This window comes from Polypterus senegalus, chromosome 15 (genome assembly GCF_016835505.1).
Source record: "Polypterus senegalus isolate Bchr_013 chromosome 15, ASM1683550v1, whole genome shotgun sequence".
In the NCBI taxonomy this organism is placed as follows: Eukaryota; Metazoa; Chordata; class Cladistia; order Polypteriformes; family Polypteridae; genus Polypterus; species Polypterus senegalus.
Genome location: NC_053168.1, coordinates 76614265 through 76626313, shown reverse-complemented (window position 1 = coordinate 76626313; position 12049 = coordinate 76614265). Strand labels below are relative to the sequence as shown.

Sequence of the window (12049 nt, the reverse complement as noted above, 5' to 3'; positions counted from 1 at the left end):
ACAAAACAAAATTTGCTCTCTCTCTCAGGGGTAGGGATTGATCTGTTCTTAACATAATTCTTTTTTTTTGTAAAAACTTGATTGCTATGTATGGATTGTAATAAAATTAAAAAAAAAAAAATACATGCTTTGAAACTGAAAATATATCAATTCAAAATTAGAATAAAAATACCACCTATTCATAGACAATTTTTAACACAAACCCACAAACTGGTGTGTTTCAAGTATGGTAAAAAGTATGATAAATCTAGCAAAAAATGTATACAACTTCTGAAAACATAAGCTTTAGATTCTTACACATTTTTAATTAAAATGTGTTCTGTTTTGTGCAGATCCTGTAAAAAGAAGCCTGGTTGTTTTTCAGTGAGGGATGGAATCGTACACAGAGTTCTGGCTTTTAATGTTCTTAATATTTGCCTTGGTAAGTAACTAAATCAAAAAATTACTAATGGGATTATGTAATACTAACTTTTGTTTTGTAGCAGTGGGTGTAAATAATCCTAATACACTCTCAAAAATAAAGATGCCTAAGTGGTCTTTCAAAGCAATCCCATAGAGGAATCATTTTTGGTTCCCAAAAGAATCACCTACACCTTTTAGTGTGAACCCTCTTTGGTACTCTGGTTTTCATCTCACATTTCTCAAAGCTAACTGACAAATCTAAACTATGACTGTGAAAGTGGCTGAGTGTGTTCATTTTAATGTAGTAGTATTTAGTACTGGATCCAGAGTATGTGTTTTCTTGGTCTGTCTGCATAATATTTTTCAAATGGAATAAACAGAAGTGCAACATAAAATTTACCACTGCTTTGTTTAGATGGTATAGGTACAGTGCAGTTTTCTATACTCTAAACCTAAATCCAAACATATGAAATAGCATTTACACCCCAAATGCCATTTCTTAGCATAATATATTTCATATTTTATAGGCCAATGGGTGTTCCAAGTATATTTGAAGATATTTTAACTAAAAGGAAAACAAGAAATATGCAATAACTGTGGCAACATCTTTCCAGACATAAGTCATCAAATAGACTGTCCGAAGATGGTGGTGGAGCCAGTTAACCGTCACGGCAGGTGGAGGAGGCGGGTACAGGTGGGCAGCAACTCGAAGTGACATCATGAATCTTCATCCATCAGTCTGCCACTGTACAGGGGGAGAAAGAAGAGAGGCATTAAGAGAAAGCACCAACTCTTGACTCTGGGTAGAATTAGCATTTGACGAGCCTTGACGTTGTCTCCCAAGCACATATGTGTGACACTATGGTGTCAATCCATGTTCACAGGGCCCTCGTTTGAATGACATGTATTGACATACACAACCTGATTTGTTAACCACAAAATTTACAATCACTGACAATAATTATCTCATTAACTATGTTATGTTCACCATTAACTCATTTTTTACACGTACAAATATTCTGATAAGTGGATATGCACTAAAGAATTAAAAGAAACATTTTTTTCTCTAAGACTTGCCTTCTCAAATTCATTGTGGAAAAGAAGTAATGATGTAGAAAATCTTTTTTCATGGGACTGTAGCATTGCCAGGTCTACAAAACTAGATGTGTGGGCTTTACTTGTCTCAAAAGGTTCATTAGCAATATAAAAGAATTATTATAAAGAACTTTGCATAGGGAGTCATTTAAAATCCAGCATTTTTGACAATACTAAGGTACATTATACATTTATACGTTTGACATCTCATAAAATCCCAATCAGGTTATAAAAATGTACTAAGCCATGTAAATCTACAAGCAATCTATCAGTTTGTGGTCTGAACCCACTGTTGTAAAAGGGAAATAAGAAAGTGCATAGTTAACAATGCAGCTGTTAAAGTAATGTATTTAGACATACATTAACGGTTTATCTTAAAAACTATAGAAAAAGTGGTAAGTAAATGAAAAGATTAAAAGAAGCTATCATTTTTATATGCAAAGGTCCCAAATTATTTTTAAAACTCAGTGGAGATTAAAAAAAAAAAAAAAAGTTTACAAAGCAGTACCACTAACTACCTCGGCATATGCATCAGCAGCAAGATACAAAACCAAAAAGCATATTGCATTAAAAATCCTAAACTAGAAGATAAATAACAAAGTCATTTTATTTGAGCCTGCAAAGGCTTGACACACTCACCTCCCTCTATGACACCTGACAGCTCCTGTTGAATTTCAAGTACCCTCCACCCTACCATAGCAAATAAAAATGCAAAAAAAGTGCAAAAATACATAAAAATGTAACATTTGCATAAATCAGGAAAACTGATAATCTTGGGATTTCTGGACCTCCTCAATGTAATAGTAGCATTGACTACCAAATAACATCATGGCACCAAAAACAACTGGGATTTCAAACACCCCCACCACCACACACACAAAAATATACATAAAATATGAAAATACTTAAAATCAATCATGCAACTCTGACATGCTAAAAACTAACATATCTGGAAATCCTAAAAAATGCAACTGCAAAAAACTTGCACGCTGAAAAATCATATTAGATGTTGGATTCTTTCAATAAAAATGTGTGAAGCTGAAATTATCCATCTATTTTATGAACCATGAATTTATTATGGATTTTTCAGATATTAGCGTTAAACACAAATACTGACCAGATAATTCATTATATGCGGCTCTTCAACATGCTTCCCACGCCAAACCATTTATAGGTCTGAGGCAGAGTAAATCCCTGATACGCTGGTTGCAGTTAGTTCAGAATGCTGCTGCTCATTTTTTGGTTGGGGCAAAAAAGTTTGCCCATGTATCTCTAAATTTAGCCTCCTTACCCTTGCTGTCTGTTAGTTTTAGAACTGATTATAAAATTTTACTGCTAGTTTTTAAATCACTACATGGGTATACTTCTGCCTGTTTATCTGAATTGCATGCTCTGCACCAGCCTTCCAGAGAGCTTAGATTCTCCGGTCTGTTGTCTATTGTGGTCCCTCATACTAAGAGCAAAACTAAAGGGGACAGGGCTTTTGCAGCTGCTGTACCTCGTCTGTGGAATTCTTTACCCAATTACATTAAGGAGTCACTTTCAACTGAACTGTTTAAAACTAGACTAAAGACACATTTCTATTCTCTAGCTTTCTGTGACCTTCAGTGATACTGAGGGTTCCCTCCTCTTAGCCATTTGTTTGTTTTCAGTTTACTGCTGGTTGTATTGTGCTCTATTGTGTTTTATTCTATTTATGTTTATTTTATGTTTTAATGTAAAGCATTTGGTTAGAACATTACTGATTTTGTTTTAAATATGCTTTTTAAATAAATTGACATTAATTTTGGCTACATGAATATAGTCACTTTTCATGAGTATACCTGTAGACAGAAAAATGCAGTAATTAATGGAAAAGCAATCATCCTTATTTCAGTCAGATACAAACTCCTATAATAAGTGACACTTCCAGTGAAAACATAGGGGACACCTACTGAAAGGTACAGGATTTGTTTACAATTACTAAGACTGAATGTACTGTACATTCACATTTTCTATTGTCTTAAAAATAAACAGACATAACACTATATATGTGGCCCAGCTACTACAAATGCGGAATTAAGTAAAAAATTAAAATCACACAGGACGTTATGTTGCTTTTCCATTATTGTCTGCATCTGTGGAATACGGAACAACAAAGTATTAGAAAACGTTTAAACAATACATAAAAGCACAGTGTTGAATTTCTAAAGTTAATTATATGTGTATTTTGTCTTTCACACTGTGTCTGTTAAACTATGGTTTGTTTAACGCAGGCACATACAGCAATGTTAGCAATTCCACCTTTGTGTACTGCATGCAAAGGGGGCAGTAAAAATGAAATAAGGAATCAGGAGGTGAAACATAGTTGAAAAGTAAGAAATTAGTAAAAAAGTAATCAGGTTCAAGAAGTGCGCAACACTGACCTTTATACCGTACCGACAGCAACGTCATTCTTCACACACTTACGGTCATCCCTGCACAGTAATAACCCGGCAACTGTCAACAATAACTCCCCAAAATGGTGATGCCCATGCAAAGTATAAAACAAACATCAGAAATTAATCTAATGGGCTTCAAAACATTAGTTTATACTGAACATACTAGATACCTATTGTTATATAAATGCTTGAAGAAAAAACGAGTCTGATCATAACACTCCATATCATAATTCAAGATGGTTAGTACTAAACCCCAAAAACAAAAAAAAAAAAAACAAGGATGCCCAAGTAAAGGAAAAAGAGATGTCTATTTTATCAAAAATACACAAAGAGTAGATATATTGTAATGAGTGATAACAAAAACAATTAAATAAAACTAAAGCCCCTCTGGGCCTTCCCGAACAATAGTGTCCCTATCTCTCTCCCTCCTTGCAGAACACTCACTGACACTAATTCTACCTTCCTGTCCTTCTACTACTTTGGGCACTACTGTTTAAGGAAGGGGAGCCCTTGCCAACTACTCCTTCCTGAATACAAACTTGCCAGTGCGGTAAGTAGAAGGTAACTTTAAATGACAAGTAGAGTATTTTTCAAGTTGAATGATAGTGTAGTGCACATTAATTTTCCATGGAAAACTATTCTCTTAAATTAGGTATTTTTGTTCACTTTAAAAACCACCATGCTGGTACTTGTAGTTTAAGTCTTTCTAGTAGCATGGGGCACTGAACTGCACGCAGTACTCCAGATGCAGTCTCACTAGCGTGTTATATACTCTAAGCATAAGGCCCCTCAATTTTGATTAAACAGTATTATAAGGCATTTTATTTGCCTTATTAATTATTTTGGCACCTTACTTAGAAGCTGAAAATATTCTTTCAGCATAAACATCTAAATCCTTTTCAGAGGCAGACAGGAAGAACAAGAAGGAAAACTGAAGAGGGGACTGAACTTTCCTTTTTCTTTCTTTTATTGTGTTTGTTTGTCTTTGTGAAAGACAGTTTGAAGTCTGCTATGATCCTATTTTAGACATGTTCTTTAGATTTGTGCTCTTGTGTAGCATTTTTATTTTTTGGCCTGTGCTTTTTCATGTTGTGCTTGTTGTGAGTCAACAAAAAAAATACCAAAAGGAGCATAGGCCTAAAATTGACCACAAAAGACAGACATCAGATCCATCAGATCACTAGCAGGAGTCACTTGATGCAGCCTGGTCCTAAACTTAAATAACAGGCTACCTGCCTGTACATGCCCAAAAATGTTTATAATTCTTTTATATATATATATATATTTATGTATTTATTTATTATATATAAAAGGTGAGTCAAAATTGTGTTAACATTTCAATGGCGGAAACAAATCATTCACAAAACATACTTCATATGTGCAAGATGATTTACAGGGATGTTCTCCATCATGTTGAACACATGTACCATATGTGGCACATAAATTGTCCACAAAAATGTACATAGCAGTACCATTAGTGTTATCATAATTTTGACTCACCCTGTATATATATATGTATATATATATATATATATATATATAGTGGTGGTCGGCTGGGGGCTGTGCCCAGTCGCGATGCCTGGACAGACCAAGAGAGGGACTGTGCCTCTCCCGGACCACGAGATGGCAGCTGCCCTGTTTGGTATGGAGGCCATGGGAATGGAGCTTTGAAGCTCAACCCTATAGGTGCCCGTGGCCACTGCCAGGGGGTGCTCAGACTAGTGAGGAGCCCTGGATGTCAGCAAAAATTAATAATACATACATAATAAAATATAATGAATAAACCAAACAATATTCAAAGCATACTGTGACATAGAAAATAATAATATTTAAAAATGATAGTAAATAAAAACAGCATTGAAACCAGGCTTTAGACCCTGTCTGAAACATGACAGTACCCTTAGACCACTGTCTGTTATTTGACCCTACTGTTGAAATTATGAAATTAAATAATTTTTGTTATTCCCTCATGCTTGTTTGCGACTTCTTACAGAACATTCACATGGATTGGAAATCACTTTGAGACTCATGTTGCCTGTTGAATGTGACATCTTGAACTGGTTTCCTCCCAACAGAAGCCAGTGTTGGAGGATTCTACAGATAGGGTGACTGCGTCTGAAGACATAAGTCGAGTAGCACCCATCTGACAAACCAAAATTCTTTTAAAGGCCAATCCATGGACAAAGCAAGTAAAACGTTTTAATGGAGTGTGTCAGTGCTGTGGGAAACTCATATTTCTTAAATGGGAACATGTTAGTTGCAAAGTCAGACAAACAATTTGAAAACCCATGTTTACTCAAAATATGAAACACTCACACAAATGTTCTGCTCTTGTTGCCAAAAACAAGAAATGTAAAAATTCCATGTCAAATATTTTATTGGTTCTTTGCACACTTGAGTAAATAATGTGTTTCCTTGCATGCTTGACTCACTCAAGCCCCTATGTACCCCTTTGAGTGTAAGCTCTAAGAAGCAACATTCTGTCTCTTAGAACTTCTCCTCAAAACACTAATGCATGTTTTACTCCTTCTTTAATAGCACCAAATTATTTGTTCATTTCCAAAGATCCTTGACTTCTTTTCTCTACTAAGACCAAAAATTTACCTTTGGTCTTTTTCCATCCATCCATCCATTATCCAACCTGCTATATCCTAACTACAGGGTCACAGGGGTCTACTGGAGCCAATCCCAGCCAACACAGGACACAAGGCAGGAAACAAACCCTGGGCAAGGTGCCAGCCCACCACAGGGCACACACACAAACACCCACCCACGCACCAAGCACACACTAGGGACAATTTAGGATCGGCAATGCACCTAACCTGCATGTCTTTGGACTGTGGGAGGAAACCGGAGTACCCGGTGCGAACCTGGGTCTCCTAACTGCAAGGCAGCAGCACTACCACTGTGTCACTATGCTGCCTTAGATATATTATATCTTTTATAATTCTCAAAGTAATGAAAAAAAAATCACAAAGCAACATGTGATAAATATATTGTACATCTAGCAGTAACCTAGAAATATTTTCAATATGTGAATAACATTTATGAAGCACATTTTATACAGAACTAGAAATGGAATACTTTCATTCAAGCTTTTATCAGAGTTGAGTGCAGGCTACATGGAGAGAGCTTTCTACCATTACATTTCAGCCAAGTACAGTTCTTTTTCTTTGTACAGATACTGTTATGTTTGGACTGTTCATATCACTTCAAAAAATGCCTTTTATGCAAACAGCGCACTTAAACTTATGATGTGCATTTCCAAACTGTTGCCTTGTACTAGTACTTCTGTATTAGTCACAGTGGTGACAATTTCAAGTTCAGATAACTCTCTGAATTAATTCTGATTATGATTGATTCAATTATGAAAAATGTAAGCAAATTTGATTCCATTGTTCCATAAAGAGGCTTTTTGAAATTATAATTATGTTAATTTTAACTAATATGAATAAAAAATATTTGTCACAGAGAGACTTCCATTTTTAACCTTAATAAAAATTTCTAAATCTTTGTATGTTTTTCATGTTTACATTAAAGCAGAGAAAACTTGAGAATTGCATGTGCTAAAAGCCATGAGTTACTAAGAATTGATCCTCATCTAAAGGTTAAACAGCACACTCATGTTATTTTATCAAGAACCAAAAACATATTTGTGAGATTCATCCATTTTAAAAAAGAATCTGTGCACTTCACCTCCCTGCTCATCTTCCTCCATGACAGTTTCAAAAAATTAATACATTAAAATTATTGAATTTTATGCCCAGACGCAAATTACCATCTCTGATCTATAGATAGCTAGACAATAATTACCAAAATGTCACACTTAGAACAACTCACAGTTCTTCACTACACGTGATGTAGAAGATAATAGACAAATCTGAAAACTGTCGGTACTCTACTTATTTCAATAATGGACCATGAAAAGCATTTGCAGCTGGGGGAAGATTGTGCATACATACATACTGTCACGCACGCGCGAGTAGGAGGCCGCGGATTGATTCGATAGCACCTGGGAAACCACTGCGCCATGGAATGGTGGGTATTAACTTTCTCCTCTGCTTCCTCATAGAAAGAAAGACCTTCCTGCTCCATAGGCCTGGATTGACGCAGTCGCATACTTCCGCCCTTCCTCCGCCATCTTGCCCTGACGTCATCCTTCCCATCCTCCCTTGCGGTCCTTCCCGGCATTCCTCCACTTCCGGCTCCTCCCCAATAAAATGGCCGCGACGCCAGGAGTCGGCGTCGCGCATTATGAACTATTTTGTTTATGATATTGACCCAATTTTGTTTGTATTTTACAATATACGGGGCCGGAAAACCCCAACACTTGCTACTGTCTCCTCGGTCTTTACAAGTGGCGTAGCCGGCAGGATACAGAGATCCCGGAATGACGGAGGGACAGGACCTGAACACCGTGCTGCAGGGAATGAACGCCCAACTCCAGGCCCTGCAGCAAGCGCAAGCCGCTACCACCCGGGAGCTGGAGGCCACGAAGGCCAGGTTAGTGGAAGCGCAACGGGCGAGACCAGACCCGCCCAGGCAGCCGCCTCCTATGGTTCCGATGGGCCCTTCGGAGGACGTCGATGCCTACCTGGGCATGTTTGAGAGGACGGCCACCCGGAACGAGTGGCAGCGGTCCGAGTGGGCGTCCATCTTGGCGCCATACCTGAAGGGACCCGCGCTGCGGGCCTATTATGACCTCCCTGAGGAGGAGGCCGCTAATTACGACCTCCTCAAGCCCGAAATACTGGCCCGCTACGGCATTAGCCCGGGCCAGCAGGCGGCCGAATGGCGGAACTGGGTCTTTGACCCGAAAAGCCGCTGCCCAGGCGTTCGAGTTCTGGGGCAAGATGGGCCGCTGGCTACGGCCAGAGAGCCCCGACGGGCGGAGGAAGGGCGGAAGTATCGCACTGCGGTCAATCCAGGCCTATGGAGCAGGAAGGTCTTTCTTTCTATGAGGAAGCAGAGGGAGAAAGTTAATACCCCACCATTCCCTGGCGGCGAGTGGTTTCCCAGGTGCTGTCGAATCAATCCGCGGCCTCCTACTCGCGCGTGCGTGACACGATCCCCCCCTTTGGTGCCGTGACCCGGATTGATGACCTCCTTGAGCGGCTGGGTACGGCTCGATATCTGACTACCCTTGACATGACAAAAGGGTATTGGCAAATTCCTTTAACGGCATCCGCAAAGGAGAAAACGGCCTTTAGCACCCCTAGCGGGCACTGGCAGTACAAGGTCCTCCCATTTGGGCTGCACGGGGCCCCGCGACCTTCCAACGTCTGGTAGATAGAGTGCTGAAGCCCCACCAGTCCTATAGTGCCGCCTACCTGGATGACGTTGTCATCTATTCCGGCACCTGGGAGGAGCATCTACTGCAGGTCGCAGCTGTCCTCCGAACACTGGCTAAAGCCGGCCTCCGCATAAACCCCCGGAAGTGTTTTTTTGGATTAAAGGAGGCCAAATATTTAGGCTACCTCGTGGGACAAGGACAGGTGTGGCCACAGAGCTCCAAAGTTAAAGACATCTTAGAATGGCCCCGTCCGAGTACCAAGAAACAGGTGCAGGCTTTCTTGGGGCTTGCGGTTACTCCCGCCGGTTTGTTCCTCGTTTCTCCGAAAGAGCAGCACCCTTGACTGACCTGACAAAAAAGGGCGCTCCCCTATACGTGGTGTGGACCGACAAAGCAGAACACGCGTTCAGTGACCTAAAGAAGGCCCTAACGCCGGCACCTGTGTTACGGACGCCCGATTTTGGGCTCCCGTTTATTCTCCAGACCGGCGCTTCGGACACAGGCCTGGGTGCCGTGCTGAGCCAAAGCGTCGATGGTGTCGAGCACCCTGTGATGTACCTTAGCCGGAAACTGATGGACCGGGAGACCCGGTACGCGGCAGTGGAGAGGGAGGCCTTGGCCATTAAGTGGGCAGTGACCCACCTCCGTTACTACCTGCTGGGTCGCGAATTCGCTCTGGTGACTGATCACGCTGCACTTCAGTGGATGTCCCTACACAAAGAGTCGAATCCGCGGGTCACCAGGTGGTTCCTGGACTTACAGCCGTATAAGTTCACTCTCACTTATCGGCGGGCACCCTTCAGGCCAATGCCGATGCCCTCCTCGTATTCACGACCTCTCGGTTAGGTCCGCCCGACCTGACGGTCCTGGGCTAAGGGGGATCGTGTCACGCACGCCAGTAGGAGGCGCGGATTGATTCGATAGCACCTGGGAAACCACTCGCCGCCAGGGAATGGTGGGGTATTAACTTTCTCCCTCTGCTTCCTCATAGAAAGAAAGACCTTCCTGCACCATAGGCCTGGATTGACCGCAGTGCGATACTTCCGCCCTTCCTCCGCCATCTTGCCCTGACGTCATCCTTCCCATCCTCCCTTGCGGTCCTTCCCGGCATTCCTCCACTTCCGCTCCTCCCCAATAAAATGGCCGCGACGCCAGGAGTCGGCGTCGCGCATTATGAACTGTTTTGTTTATGATATTGACCCAATTTTGTTTGTATTTTACAATATACGGGGCCGGAAAACCCCAACACTTGCTACTGTCTCCTCGGTCTTTACAATACATACATACATACTGCTGCAGTGTGGGACAAAAGGCAACTTTACCATAGGCATGCTAGAATTGTTTATTAGAAACAATTCAAAGTTTATTTAAAACTGCTCTAAATCACAATTTAGAGCCACCTCATCATTTTTTTTTCAATTGAGAAGAAACAGATAAAGTTACTAATTACTTTTACTTACTTGAAAAAAATCAACTATTCTTTTATTATCCTATCCTCAGTAAAAGCAAATCACCATGGCTTAGCTCTATTGCATAATCTGCCTTTTACATTTTCCAACATTTGTATATCATGTGTGTACACAACACACCACAGAAAGTGTGCAATGCCGAGTGTTGCTTGGCATTGTGAACTTGGCATCACATTGCAGGTTTTCTGGGCTCTTTCAAAACTCTAAGGCTTTCATAAAAAAAATGTAACAATGTGTAATCATTTCTGTACATGTTCATTGTCATGTGTACAGAGTACAGCAGATCTCTTATGTGCATACTTGATCAATATGCACCATGCTGCCAAGCTATGTAAAATATAACAAAAAAGTAAGTAAAAGAAGAAAAACAGGCCCTGCCACAATCACCCCATTGCACAGGCTCCACAGTTCTTGATTTCAATAAGGTTAAACAGTATATAAACTCAAGGGAAATGACAAGATAATTCAATTCATATTCTTGGAGTAATCAGCACATAGATTGCACCAGTTTCCAAGTAGAGAAAAGAAAACATGGAGTTGACTGGACAAGTCTCAGGTGAAGAGAACGATGGTGGATTGAAGCATACACACAGACACGGGAGACCTGATCAAATTTAATTCACTGAAAAAATGCATACACAAAAACTAGAAAAAAACTTGAAACAGGAGTTGCCTTGCTTAGTAAATGTAAAGTTTTACACATAGGAAGTAAAAATGTTAGGTTTGAATACACAATGAAGTCAGAAAATCGAGAGTACATTGTTCAGAAGACATTAAGAAGGCAAACAGAATTTTAGGTTATATAGCACGATCTATGGAGTACAAGTCCAAGGAGGTTATGCTCAACCTTTATAATGCAATGGTGAGGCTTAATCTTGAGTACTGTGTGCAGTTTTGGTCTCCAGGCTTGAAAAAGGACATAGCAGCGCTAGAGAAGGTCCAGAGAAGAGTGATTAGGCTGATTCCAGGGCTACAAGGGATGCATTAGTAAAAAAGATTAAAAGAGCTGAGCCTATACAGTTTAAGCAAAAGAAGATTAAGAGGTGACATGATTGAAGTGTTTAAAATTATGAAGGAAATTAGTACAGTGGATTGAGAATCTGTGATAAAAATCTATTACTTTCAGTTTACCTTGGCTCTCACAAGTATTCTTTAGAAACACAGATGGCACATGTTCTAAACCTAAAACCTTTAACACTTTAAAAGTGGTCAATTTCAAGTTTTAAGGCTTTTGTTTTTACATTTGGTCCTTTGCCCCTGTAACTGCATTTTAAAATGCAAGAACAAGCTAAGTATTTTTTTATATTCATCAGCTTAATAAATTCCAACCTATCCTTTAAGTTAACTAGTGTTTTCAAATTCATCCATTT

The 12049-nt window shown here is 39.9% G+C and overlaps 1 protein-coding gene across 4 annotated transcripts in view; it reads left to right on the top strand.

Moving 5' to 3' along the window:
* Positions 1-12049, top strand: part of calcr (calcitonin receptor) — a 401799-nt gene that overhangs the window by 208714 nt on the left and 181036 nt on the right. For all 4 annotated transcript variants that reach the window (XM_039736983.1, XM_039736984.1, XM_039736981.1 and 1 more), the window contains exon 2: positions 333-421. In XM_039736983.1, coding sequence (XP_039592917.1) covers positions 371-421 — 51 coding nt within the window. In that variant the 5' untranslated portion in view covers positions 333-370. The remainder of the gene's footprint in view (positions 1-332; positions 422-12049) is intronic.